Consider the following 14625-nt stretch of genomic DNA (forward strand, 5'->3'; position numbering starts at 1 on the left):
GGAGGAAATAGAATATGTGCGGCGTGCAGAGCAGGCCTTGGGAATGGCAGAGCAGACGAGTGCCTGTGCCGGCGTAATCCTAATGTGACACCTCTCTCCTCTACTGTCCCTGGGTCCTCTGATCTGCAGCCCCCACATCCCCAGCCTGGCAATGACGCCACTGCCTGAAGTTCACTTGCCATCCCAACTCCTGTGCCAGGATGACACAGACAGGGGGCTGCCAGCTCACCGCTCCGCACATCAGCACAGCCGGGAGGAATGCAGAAAATACATACCAAACACAAAAAGGCAAAAACTAAGAATTCGGCCCCTTCTCCATGGCTTCAGGAGGACGGGGCTGGGTGAGTGGAGGGAGGCGCAGGCAGTCTGCGGAGCTGGCACTTACACATCATATGATTCAGCTGTAGGGATCGTGCAGACAGTGCAGTCTGGGAAAGGTCACGGCGACATCCAGGCACACATGGGGACATCTCGCCCACTGCCCCCGCCTTCCCCAATAGTCAGTGACCCCGGCGTCGCTTACCCCTCCTGGATTTGGGTGAGCTCTTCTTGCTCCTGTGGCTGGCAGCTCTCTCTTCCTCTATGGCAGCTGCTATCTCAGGGTTGTCTACTCCATTGTACCAGACTAAGAGCTCCTCTCCTGGCTCAATTGGCTGCAAGAATTACAGAGACAAATATAACACCAATCAGAGGGGAGGTTGTTAGTACATTGCAAGAGAAAAAGGCAGAGGGAGTGAGAAGCAGGCGCAGGGCCAGAGGGCGTGGAAGCAGCTACGGGGATTATAAACAGCTGTACTCTGCACTGGCTGTATACTAACCAAACAGGAAGAGCGGTGCAGCCTGCCAGGCGGGAGGAGGGCCGACTGCCTGCCGGGAGATCACCAAGCCATGGCTGCAGCAATCATCCCCTCTGCTGGAAGGAGGACTAAAAGGATTATACCACTCTTCTTAACCCAAATTATGGAACGTAAAAATAAAAGGGGGGAAATGACGGCCATATTTGTGTCATGTCAAACTTAAAATAAATTACACAAATTAATGAAAATTAATTTTTTGAAAATTTGCCTTTGGAAAGCTGGGTGGTGGTACTGCACGGCTATTTTTTGATTTTATTTCTTTTAAAAATGGCATAAAAATAAAAAGCTAAAAAAGGGTGTAAAAAATAAAGTGTAAAGAATAGCTTTGAAAAGTAGGGTAGCATCACACACTTTTTTTTTTTTTTTTTTTTTTGAAAAACCATGTAAAGTGGGGTGATTTACAAGCATTTTTTGTGCAGTTGCTGAATTTATTTTACTCATTTATATAACACCAATAAATAATATAGCAGTGCTTTACAGACATTATTAATAATAATAATAAATTTTATTTCTATAGCGCCAACATATTCTGCAGCACTTTACATTTCAGAGGGGATTTGTACAGACGATAGACATTACAGCATAATAACAACCACATAGATCATAACAGATACCAAGAGGAATGAGGGCCCTGCTCGCAAGCTTACAATCTATGAGGAAAAAAGGGAGACACGAAAGGTGGGTGGTAACAATTGCCCTGATTGTTTGGACCAGCCATAATGTTAAGTGTGTAACAGTACAGACACAGAGGGCTAATGGATGCATAAAGCATGTGGGAGCATGATGCGGGGAACCTGGTTATGGTAAAACTTTTGACTGTGCCACACAGGGATAGTTGGATTAATGTGTTGAGGCGGTAGGCCTGTCTGAATAAATGCGTTTTCAGGGCACGCTTAAAATTGTAGGGATTGGGGACTAATCGTATTGACCTGGGAAGTGCATTCCAAAGAATTGGCGCAGCACGTGTATAGTCTTGGAGACGGGAGTGGGAGGTTCTGATTATTGAGGATGCTAACCTCAGGTCATTAGCAGAACGGAGGGCACAGGTAGGGTGGTACACTGAAACAAGGGAGGAGATGTAGGGTGGTGCACTGTCCCCGAAGGGGCTCACAATCTAAATTCCCTTTCAGGATGTTTTTGGAATGTGGGAGGAAACTGGAGATCCCGGAGGAAACCCACGCAAACATGGGGAGAACATACAAACTCCTTGCAGATGTTGTCCTTGGTGGAATTTGAACCCAGGACCCCACTGCTGCAAGGCTGAGGTCCTAACCACTGAACCACCATACAGTGCTAATCACTGAGCCACCGTGCTGCCCATAAGTTGTACCACTTAGTACATTTAGCCTTACATTTAAAAAATTACCCTAAAAATGCTACAAAAATGCAAAATGCAGAAAATGGTATACAGCCCCATATAATTAAAAAAATCTAGGTCCCTGTGACCCCTCCATCATCACTTCTATTATTAAGATCAATGTTTTTTCCCCTTTTTCCCCTAACACAGAACATATAGGGTCTGATTCATTAAAGGGGTTGTCCAGGCTTGGGGCTCAAGTCTGCAGTCATTCTCCGTGACTGCAGAAATGTGAATCTGCACAGTGCTCGCTGTCAGGATTCACCAGTCATGTGAGAGCAAGTATGTGATTTCCATACTTCTAGCCACATTCTGACTAGACGGGCCCGGCCTCACGTCTAGTTGGCATGTGCCTACCAGTTTCCTAACAAATCCTGACAGTGCACACACTGTGCTCTGTGATGAATCACAAGTCTGCAGTCACACAGAGGGAGCCCTAAGCCTGGACAACCTCTTTAAGATAATAATAATAATACACACATGGTAATACACACAACAGGCTTAATGAATGGGACCACAGGAGTACGATGCACCTAATTAAGTAAGAAGCGTACACCACAAAATGAATTAGCACATCTCTTATCTGGTGTGCGCCTCCGCCAAAAGTGTGCTGCACCAGGTACTGGAGTATATCACTGGTGAAATTTACGCTGCTAAAATAGAGTCAATTTTAAGGAATTAGCCAAACCCTATCCTGCCAATACTCCACCCATTTTTGTCAAAAAGGGCTAAGGTTGTCGTGAAAAGACCAAATGTCTCAAAATGTTTGCACAACTTCCTAATTAAAGGGGATTAATGCCAGAACTCTGGGTTAAAAGCTTTCATAAATAGGCCCCTAAGACTCAATGACACCCAATAATTAAATCATAGCAATATTTTCCCATGGAAGAAGAGTGGGGCATGGCTTTGCAATCTATAGTGTTTTTGTTCCTTTTTTATGCATTTTTGGTGCAGATTTGAAGAATTTTAATGAGGTTTTTTTTTTAGTACAAAAAAGCTTTGATTCTGTATTTATCAACGGTTTTATTTTTCTTACATAGCTTTATAGCTTGCACTTTTTCAGGCACCACATATAGAAAACTATAGAGGGGAAAAAAAACAGTGGCCAGGAGTTTTCACTAAATTCTATACACTTAGCTCTGACAGGTACATGCTGCAGATTTTCAGCACAAAAAAATAACGCAGAGGAAGCATGACTTAAAGCATCCTTAAAATATGTTCTCGTGATTAAAAAAAACAACAAAAATGCGTTGCGGATTTGCAGTGTATGTTACCTTAAAGGGGTATAACCATCTCCAAAATCCTATCCCAATATGTAGTAGGTGTAGTAATAATTAAATTAGCTAATATCTGCAATTAGAAATCTAGTATAGTTCTTCGGATTCACTATGTTTCTTTCCCCATGTGCAGGCATTGCAGGACCTTAGGAATTGATGGTTACGACCAGTAGCAACTAGCTAACTCACTACATCAGTGGTTGTAACCATGGATACCCATGGTCCTGCAATGCCTGCACATGAGGAAAGAGACAAAGTGAAGCAGATATTTGCTAATATTATTATTACTACACCTAATACATATTGGGATAGGATCATGGAGATGGAATTACCCCTGTAAGCAATGGAAAGTGTGAAATCCATAGCGATAGGATTAAAAATCCAAACGCCCACGTCGATTTCAGAGCAGAATTTTCTTTTTCCAGCATGAGGATGAAATTGGCTAACCCGAGCAAGTGTCTCCTATACTGTATAGTCAGCAATCAGTTGGCAAAACAGCAGAAGTATGGTCACCTAAGGTTAGATGCCACATGGGTCAGATATCCAAGGTCGTTTTCAATAATGATTTTAAAAATAAGCTCATTCACACTGCACATAATTTCCCTGCAAAAATTGACCTGTGATGGAGATTTTTAAATTTGCAGGATGCCAATTCTTTCTGTGGATTTCACCCTTTCCATTAATAAAGTGGAAAATCCTTAGAAAACCTGCATCAAAATCCAATACATGCGAAATTTCAGACAGAATTCACAACTGATTTTCTTTCCATCAGATATAGACATGGTGTTTACATTGATTTTGACCGATCACACATGATTTATTTTTCGGCAATTGGCACGATCAATCGTGATCGGCAATAAATAAACAACTAAACTATTGTTATTTTTCTTAATTTTCACTAGTAAATTATTGTTCGTGCTAGAGGATTGAAATATTTGGCAAAAGTACACAAACCGCCATTTACTGTAAAGAAAAAAAAAAAAGAAGTAGATCAAGGTGTCTAAAACTTTTTTTTTTAGTTTGGTCTCTTCAGTGAACAAATGCTACCAGTCAGCACCAACCAAATACCACCATGCATCAATAAAGTATACCCCCCTCAGCAACACCTACAACAATGCATCACTAAACACATTTCAGGCAGTCGCAAACACCGCTCTGCAGGGAGATCAGAGAGGAGATCACACTGTGTCATTACATGTCTCAAACAGAAGAAAGAATGCTGTAATATATTGTGGGGATGTGTTCTTTCCCCCCCTGTATGTTGGTGCTTGTCTATTATTGGTCAATCTCACACAAGGGAAGAAGTACACGCCCCCAGAGACAAATCACTGAAAACATCACTTCTTTGGCTCATCATAAAATTAAGTTCTGCAGCCACTATTCCATGTCACAGTAACTTTAAAGGGAATCTGTCAGCTGGTTTTGTTACGTAATCTGAAAGCAGTATGCTGTAGAGGCTGAGACCTGGATTGTGTTGCGGTTTCCGTAAAATCAGTGTTATATCAGCAGCAAATTATAACCACAGGACTATGTGTCTTGTGCCTCTTAGTCAACTGATCTGTGTAATCCTGCCCCCACCACTTTGCCTATGCACAGTGTACACAAAAAGCTGACAGTGTTGTGGGGGTTATACAGGAATCAGAATTCAGAGCTCTGCTAGATTTGCAGCAGAGAAAACTATGATTGTATCAAAAGAACAGCAGGCAGCTCAGTGACACATCGCTGCAATCAGGGTGTAAGCCCATACATCATGCTGTTCTCAGATTGCATAGCAAAAATATGTTCCAAATTCCCTATAAAAATGCTCAGACTGGTGAAAGGTCCTAGATACATGCTGCAGTCTCCCTTGTAAAATAAAATACACTGGAGACTACGGGGACGCTGGGGGAGAGAGTCCCCTCAGTTTATTATTGTTCTATAAATCCATGCGAATGGAAAAAAAAATATGTATTTTACTGTCGGACAACCACTTTAAGTCACACTATGGAGAGGACTACTGTTTGTTATAGAGATATCTGACGAATGAGTCACAGTCATCGCGGCGTCGCCTTCACCGGTATTATGGAGCTATACAAGTTTAATTGAGCTGAAACATAGAACGGATAAGGAATCTATAAAAGAGACACAAATGTCTTTACAAAATCAATAAGAAAAAAGCAACTGCGAATTTAAAAGGCAAGCATATTAAAATGTATGATATGACGGGGAGGAGCGAGCATGCTCGGATAAGGTGTTATCCGAGCATGCTCGTGTGCTAATTGAGCAATTAAGCGAGATAAAAAAAAAATATATGCTCGGGCAGCCGCAGCTGTTAGGCAATCCGTTGCGGCTGTCGAAAAGCCACGAGACATGCAGCCGTGGGAACTCTAACAATTTTCGAGCGCGACAAAAATACTCGATTAAGACACGAGCATGCTCGCTCATCACTAGGTGTATACTATCAGTTTAATACGACCATGTGCTCATCAGTTATCCGGCAGAACCCAGACGCCAAAATAATACCATATTGACTGTCCAGAGGACACATGCAATGGTCTATCCTCTATCAAGTCTTGAAATCACAGTTTTGGAATAATCACAATACTTTTTACAGTAGTAAAATAAAATGACCTTGCAAAACGACCGATCTTCTACAACTGCGAGGTTGTGATTGGCATCTTAAGTGCGGATTCTGCGGCTGAGCCGGCAGACAGATCAGATCCCAGCTCAGGCGTTGGGGGGGAAAATAATCAAAGGATAAGTCATTCAGATATCCTCTGTGGTCGGACGCGACATTTGCTACAAATGTTTTACTATGAGGCAGTTAAAATATAGGATTTTAATTAGCGAGTGCGGACTTTCACCCCAGAATAAGATATTTATTGTAAAATATTAACTGGGCTCCTCCTGGTTTAATTGTGCGCTCAAAAGGAGGGGAACTGAAAAAGGGTCATTACAGGCAAAACTGAAAATTCTGTCTATGTTACCCATTGATTCCTACCTCCTCCATCTATCAAGGTGACCCCTTAACACAGTTATGAAAACACCTCTCATTAGCCAGCATTTGTGCAAACCGAAACTTTTGTGCCATGTGCTGCCCCGATACAGAAACAGTTCTTCATATCCAACTTCCCTCAAAATCTGAAAATTCCCATGTACCTATAAGTGTCATACGTGGGGCCCTCATGTGGTGGCATACCAGCTTCGTTCACATACATACTGCGCTCTGAATTAAGCACTGGGTTGGGGTCTCAGTCTAAATCCCCCAAAATGGGTTTCAGTTGATACCCCGGACAGAGTCCAAATTTTTCTCTTTTATATCAGAAATTATATGTCTACAAAAAACAAAATGAAAAAACCCTGCTATAATTAAATAAGTAAAAACCTATTTTGTCTTTTGTGGGTTTTGTATGCTTTTTGGCCATGTGAACATGCGTTTATATGCTGCATGTGTACCAACTCAAACCAAGCTCAATTTTTGTGTTTTTTTCTTTGTATTTTTGCATTCTGTGCAAGCTGGGGTGTGGCCTCCCTCTCCTGAGCTGGAAATTGTATTTAAAGGCTTCCCCTGACTGGTGTCCGGTGGTTGTGACCCGGTCCTTGTCTGACCTTATTCACACAGACGTCAACTTTGACACATGATAAGGTTTTTAATATTAGACAGTGTAGGACCGCCCCGACCACAGAGTCACCTTGTCAATGGTGGGACGGCTTTTATGCTATGCTTGATCAAATACAGTATTACTAAGAACTCTGTATGATTTAAATGCACTTTTGCTTTTTACTTTTTTAATTATAGCAGGGTTTTTTTCATTTTGTCTTTTGTAGGTTTTGTCACATACATTTTTGCCAACTGCAGTCTAACTTTTTTACACCTTTATGTCAGCAGTGGGGTCCTTCTGGGTCTCCTACCATAGCATTTAATTTCATTCAGATGTCGACGGATAGTTTGTGCTCACACTGATGCACCCTGAGCCTGCAGGACAGCTTGGATTCCTTTTTAACTTGATTGTGGTACGCACAGATACACAATGCAAAGACTGAGTCAACTTCCCCCTTTTTTAACTGGTTTCAGGTGTGATTTTCATATTGCCCACACCTGTTACTTGCCACAGGCAAATTTGAACGAGCATCACATGCTTAAAACAAAGTTGCTTACCCACAATATTGGAAAGGTGCCAACCTTTCTGACCAGACCATTTTAGAGGTTTTGTGTTAAATTATGTCCAATTTGACTTTTTCTTTTTTTTATGTTGTTCCAATACACACAAATGAAATAAACATTTGTATAACAAAATATGTGTAATTGCAATGATTTTCTTGGAGAAATACTTCATTTTCTGGAACAATTTCAAGGGTGCCAACACTTTTGGCCATAACTGTATATACAGTAGATAACACAGGATCCACCATTCACAATAGGTGATGTCACAGCTCACCTCCTGTACAATCACTGATAACACCTCTATATACAGTATATGACTGGATCCACCATTCACATTAGATGTCACAGCTCACCTCTTCTCCCTCCTGTACAATGACCTTTACCCGGATGAGAACATGCTCAGATAACACATTTATACAAACTAACAGGGTTTGAATCTGATTATTGCTGCTTATGCCCAAGTGAAGCACAGTAGGTAGTATTTATTGTCAGCTATTTAGGAATCTTTTAGTATAACATTATTTAGGCAGAATCCGATACTATATACATATTAAACCAGTAAAGTTGACATCTGCTCCAGAACGGAATGGTGAATGACCATTACGGTTAAACCATCACCACTGTGTAAATATTTGCAAAAAAAAAAAAAAGGGACTAAAAAATCTGTTTAATCTTCCAACTAGAGAATCTGATATAAGACGGATAATACGATATTATGGATATTTAAAAAAGTATCTAAAACCAAGAAGAAGATAACAGAAGAACAACGCAACAGAGGCCTAAGAAAATATGCTCCGAATAGTTATTTAATGAGGAATAGGAGTACTTAAATGCATGCATTTGGGTCCAAATATTAATTTTCATTAAAAACGTTGTACAGTTTGGCTTCTACAAGCGTTTTGTTTCCCTGCACGATCAGGGTCTCTGGGACATAAATCATCTGAGAAGAGTTCAGAAAAAGTCAGATAAAAGAGTTATAAACTCCCCATAAGATAGTCAGTGTGCTTACTGGAGGATTCTCTGTTAACTCATTCTGCAGCCTGCCATAGACAGTGTATTAAAGGCAAACAGTGCAAACTTTTTAACACCCAATTGCGAAAATTATTTTTGATCCTAAATTGTGCGCAATTAACAAAAAAAAAATATCCATTGACAACCCCTTTAACTAAACCGCCATGTCAGGAGGCGACAGATTCTGTCAGTATCGGTCTACAATATATAACTTTTTTTTGTTAGTTACAACAAGTTATTGTTTGACAAATTCAGTAACTAGTAAGTTGTATCTGGACGTTTGAAGCAATTACGTGGAGTACGCTAGGGAGGTAATCAATAACCCGGGGTCAAGTGAGGACCCAGTTTCATGGTCATGTCTCAGGTCGTGGACTCTTTCCTTTCAAGTAGTTCAATGATTTCTGTGTCACCCAATCTAATATCAATATGACTGACAACACCACCACTCATGCTTTTCGAGGCCACCACTACACATTCTATTTGAGACCGCCACTTCTAGACACCACCACTACTCTTGCTTTTCAAGACCACCACTACTCAAGCTTTTCGAGATGGCTACTTTTCAACACCACCACTACTCATGCCTTTCGAGGCCACCAGTTTTCGACACCACTACTACTCATGCTTTTCAAGACCACCACTTTTAGACACCACCACTACTCATGCTTTTCTAGACCTCCGCTTTTCAACATCACTACTCATGCTTTTCGAGACTGCCACTTCAACACCACCACTACTCATGCTTTTCAAGACCACCACTCATGCTTTTCGAGGCCACCACTACACATTCTATTCGAGACCGCCACTTCTAGACACCACCACTACTCTTGCTTTTCAAGACCACCACTACTCAAGCTTTTCGAGATCGCTACTTTTCAACACCACCACTACTCATGCCTTTCGAGGCCACCAGTTTTCGACACCACTACTACTCATGCTTTTCTAGACCTCCGCTTTTCAACACCACTACTCATGCTTTTCGAGACTGCCACTTCAACACCACCACTACTCATGCTTTTCAAGACCGCCACTCATGCTTTTCGAGGCCACCACTACACATGCTTTTTGAGACCGCCACTTCAACACCACCACTACTCATGCTTTTCAAGACCGCCATTTTTCAACACCACCTCCTCTCATGCCTTTCGAGACCACCACTTCTCGACAGCACCACTACTCTTGCTTTTCGAGACCCCCATTTTTCAAAATCACCACTACTTATGCTTTTTGAGACCAACACTTTTCCACACCACCACTACTCCTGCTTTTCGAGACCCCCAGTTTTCAACACCATTACTCATGCTTTTCGAGACCACCACTACACATGCTTTCAAGACTCCTGAATTTCACATCTGCCTAGTAATTTAGGCTGATGTAGGTGTATGAGGCCTTACAGGATAGGTACATTTTCTTTTGGTGCATATACTGTTAGTGATGCATTTATGTTCATTTTACCATGAAGGAAAGGCAACAGTTCCAATAAAATGACAGTGATTCAATAGGATCTAGGGTCTTAGTGAAGCAGATCTGACCACAGATTGAACAATACAAACTGCTTACATTGTGTAAAGAGATCTTAGACCTGATGAGGCTGGTGTACTTCTGTGATATCCGTGTCAGAATGTTTGTATAACCCTTTTTGGGAAAAAGTTCCAACTCTGCGGTATATCCTGTTTTACAGCTCCTCTGTGTCCCTCCTCCCTGCTGCTGATGAGATCTAAGGGTGTGTGCAGACACTGCGGAATCCGCTGCGGATTAATCCGCACGGATTTTGCAAAAACCGCAGATAAACCGCAGGTCAAAAGACCTGCGGATTATCTGCGGTTTTGCCTGCGGTTTGGTCCTGCGGATTCACCATCTCCACAATGGTGGAGATAGGAACCCGCTGCGGATTCCGCAGAAAGAATTGACATGTCACTTCTTTCTGCGGTTTCAAAACCGCAGCAAATCCGCACGGATTTTTCCGCACCGTCTGCACAGCGATTTTTTGTTACCATTCATTTTAATGGTACTGTACACCTCAGCTAAAACTGCTGCGGGTCCGCAGCGGCCGGAACCGCAGCGGAATCCGCAGCGTGTGCACATACCCTTAGACTGCTCAGTACAAGCTGCAGCCATCAGTCAGATTCTGGAGACAATTTTTTTTTAACAAAAAAGGATGTTGCGTTTGGCCTTGTCAATTTTAATAACCGCTGAGGTCTAAAAACAGATTCCATGTTCGATGTAATACGGATGACAATATAGATGCAAAATCATCCGTTTTTTTTAAGCATGAAAATCAGACTTTTTTTTAATATGCTCGAGTAAACTTAGCATTTAGAGGAGCTCATAAAATGCTCATTTTTATATCAGGATTATAAAGTCATTGTGACACGTGTTTCCAAAGTAAATACATCAGCCTCATCAGGTCTATTGAATAACGTATGTGCTTTGCATTGAGAAATTTGGTGATCGATCTGGACAGAGCGAAGTAACAGTAGCTGTTATTGCAGGCCTAGCCCACCCTACATTACACTGACCCCCATTCTTTTAAATGGATGCAATGTAATAGTGTATTTCTTTAGCAGTGACCACTGAATGGGAAATGTGTATATGTCTGAAACTTATCCGGACACTTGGAGAGGTTTATCTCTAGAATTAAAAGGTCTCATGTGTTTCTCAAAGCCGCCGCTCGGAGAAGATGGGCCATAGACTATAATAGATTCTAATTGCCCATCATTGTCTCTCATGAGGCCAAATAGGTACATGGGAGCCACATATAAGTAGAGTTTTATTTATGGTAACTATACATTTTAAAGGGAATCTGTCACTAAGTTTTTATAACCTAATCTGAGAGCAGCATGATGTGGGGGCAAAAGCCCTGATTCCAGTGATGTGTAACTTACTGGGCTGCTTGCTGTAATTTTGAGAAAATTACTGTTTTATCAGCAGGAGATTATCACTAGAGGACTAGTATACTTATGAAATCTGTGAAACCCCATCCCACCACTGAAAGCAGCCAATCAGTGGTGCGGGCGGGGTTATACTGTGCTCAGCATTCATAGAACTGCTTGATCTGCAGCAGAGAAAACAGTGTTTATATCAACACTACAACAAGCAGCTCAGTAAGTGACACATTGCTGGAATCAGGGTCTCTGCCCCTACATTATGCTGCTCTAAGATAGGGTAGCAAATGCCTGATGAAATATTCCATTTAAGAGGTTAAACAGAAATAATAAAGTCCAAAACTGACCACATCATACCTTCAACGTTTTATAGTATATGGCTCTGTTGATTTCCAGAGGGCAGAGGTTTTGCTCCTTTGCTGAGCGAGCCCAGTTCACATACCGCAACCAGTTGCCTTTTTGCGGATCTGTGGCATCAACACACATCCAGCCCAAGTTTGGATAATACACCTAAAACACAAGGGAACAAATGAAACTTTGGTGCAGCAAATACAAAAACAGAGCAGAAAATTTGCCTGACCCGTTTCTCTCCCCCCCTGCACAAAAAAAAAAAAAACAGCGGCTGGTGGTAACATTTAGCATGGGTTTAACAACTGTGCAGATGGCAGCTTCAAAAAGTGGCACAAGCAAACATAATATATCCAAAGAGCAGCCGAGGAACAACGCTGAAAAATTACAGGCACGTTAATACTGTAGCAAATTGCAAAGAAGGATAAATAGGACCTATTTAAATATCCATAAGACGGAAGAAATAAAAAAATTACTGTATTTTTATTTATTTTTTTTTTAAATAGCGCCCCTCTTGATTGTGGGTCATCACTGGAATTACAGCTCAATTCCATCTTTTTTTAATTATATAAAACCCCAGGTGGAATGGCATTATAATAGTTGCCTTTAAAAATGAAAGAAAACAATATATCAATAGAGTGTCAATCTTTTTCTTTAATCTTTTTCTCTGTTCAGCTGTAATTTATCCGTGGTAAAACTGAGGGATGTGGCGGCCAATACAGCCCCTACAAGTGCTGTCATCCAAATCACAGAGTAATCGAAGAATAATATACCCCCAAGTCCCGAACCAATGAATAATTAGGCAGATTTTCTGCCTAAAAAGAAGATAGTCAGAAAATGCTTTTGTGTTACATGTATTTACAAAAAAAAACAAAAAACAAAATTAGTTTTGTTTTTTTTTTTAATCAGAATTTTTTTATTTACAGAAAAAAAAAATAAATAAAATTAGTACTATTAATAGTAACAGCATTGCAATTTTCACACTGGCCAATGAGGCTTTTTTAGACTTCCTGTCACTTAAGAAAGATGTTAGCAGACTTAGAAAGTAATTATCAGAGGCAGAATTATAGTTACTGATCACACCTCTATACACAGCTGATAACACAGGATCCACCAATCACAGCTGATCTTGATCCCCTCCCTTCACAATGACATTTGCATACGGTCATTACATTCAATACAAAACATAGGGCCGGGATCTGACAATTGTAACTAAATGCATGTGTTGTTTCCTGAAACAAGGAAGTCAGAGTCCCAGTAGTCACTGTGAAAATTGCAAAATTGATATTATTTAGATTATGATGTTATTATTTTTTTTACATAAATATAAAAAATGAAAACAAAACAATACGTTTTCTGGTGATAGACTCCCTTTAAAGTGAATCTGCCTGTAGGATCAACCCTCCTATGCAGTCTATATTAGCCGGGCAAGTGCCGGGGCCCTGAGCAGGCAGGGGGTACCCACTCGCCATCGGGGACACTGACGCACTATTGGGGTGATGATGACACACCTGTGCGCCCTCTGCCTGAGCAGTCGTAGTGCAGAGAGCCAGAAGATGCTTGACACTGAGGAATCCAAAGCAGAGCAGCGGTCAGCAAGGAGAGGTATTTCTTTTTGGAGAATCATATATGGAGCACTATATGGGGCCCATTATATACAGAGCATTATATTGGCCCATCATACACTGGAGCATCATATATGGGGCCCATTACATATGGAGCAATATATGGGTCTCATTCTGTATGGAGCAATATATGGGGCTCACTATTTTGTATGAAGCTCTATGTGGGTCCATTATACTCTATGGAGCACTATGTGATGCCCCTAATAGTGTACTCAAATATATGGGGCTCATTATACTGTATGGAGCACTATGTGGTGTCCATAATACTGTATGGAGCAATATATGGGGCTCATTATTCTGTATGGAGCAATATATGGGGCTCTTTATTCTGTATGCAGCACTATGTGGGTCCATTATACTGTATGGCACACTATGTGGTGCTCCAAAAGTAAAATGTAAAATGTTTATTTCATATCACTTTATATCATATCACTCTGAGTCTAAGAGCAGACAATGCTCGAAACGCGTTTAGAGGCTCTCTGGACTATCCCCATGCGGTAATCCTTTTGGATACACCGATCTTTGATCACAGCAGCCATGCATTCATTTTTTAATGATATGAAATTAACTTTCTACATTTTACTCTTGGAGCTGGACCCATTCTTTCTTTGGAATACTACAAGGACGTTTTGGCAGAGACGTGTCCGTGCTCAGAGACATCAGAGCTCATAATGAACAAACAAAAGGTGAGCTGAATATTCTCTCTTTTCCTGCACTATATGGTGCCCCTAATACTGTACTCAAATATATGGGGCTCATTATACTGTATGGAGCACTATGTGGTGCCCATAATACTGTATGGCACAATAAATGGGGCTCATTACACTGTATTGAACACTATGTGCTGCTCATTATACATAATGTATGGAGCAATATATGGGGCTCATTATACTGTATGGAGCACTATGTGGTGCCCACAATACTATATGGGGCAACATATGGGGATCATTGTTATGCATGGAGCACTATGTGAGACCATTATACTGTATGGAGCACTATGTGGTGCCCATAATACTGTATAGAGGACTATACTGTCCGGTTTCTGAGCTATTGAGATCGCTCATGTAATGTAAGAAGCAAGTGAAATCTTTGGCATGGTACAATATCTATATTTCTCTACC

General features: G+C 41.1%; 1 protein-coding gene across 5 annotated transcripts in view; it reads right to left on the reverse strand.

Annotated features, from left to right (window-relative positions):
• PRDM2 (PR/SET domain 2) overlaps positions 1-14625 on the reverse strand; it is a 126400-nt gene that overhangs the window by 61993 nt on the left and 49782 nt on the right. For all 5 annotated transcript variants that reach the window (XM_073585555.1, XM_073585556.1, XM_073585554.1 and 2 more), the window contains 2 exons: positions 11889-12041; positions 524-653 (listed from right to left, as the gene is read on the reverse strand). In XM_073585555.1, coding sequence (XP_073441656.1) covers positions 524-653; positions 11889-12041 — 283 coding nt within the window. The remainder of the gene's footprint in view (positions 1-523; positions 654-11888; positions 12042-14625) is intronic.

This window comes from Dendrobates tinctorius, unplaced genomic scaffold (assembly GCF_039654945.1).
Source record: "Dendrobates tinctorius isolate UK_male_01 unplaced genomic scaffold, ASM3965494v1 ptg000086l, whole genome shotgun sequence".
In the NCBI taxonomy this organism is placed as follows: Eukaryota; Metazoa; Chordata; class Amphibia; order Anura; family Dendrobatidae; genus Dendrobates; species Dendrobates tinctorius.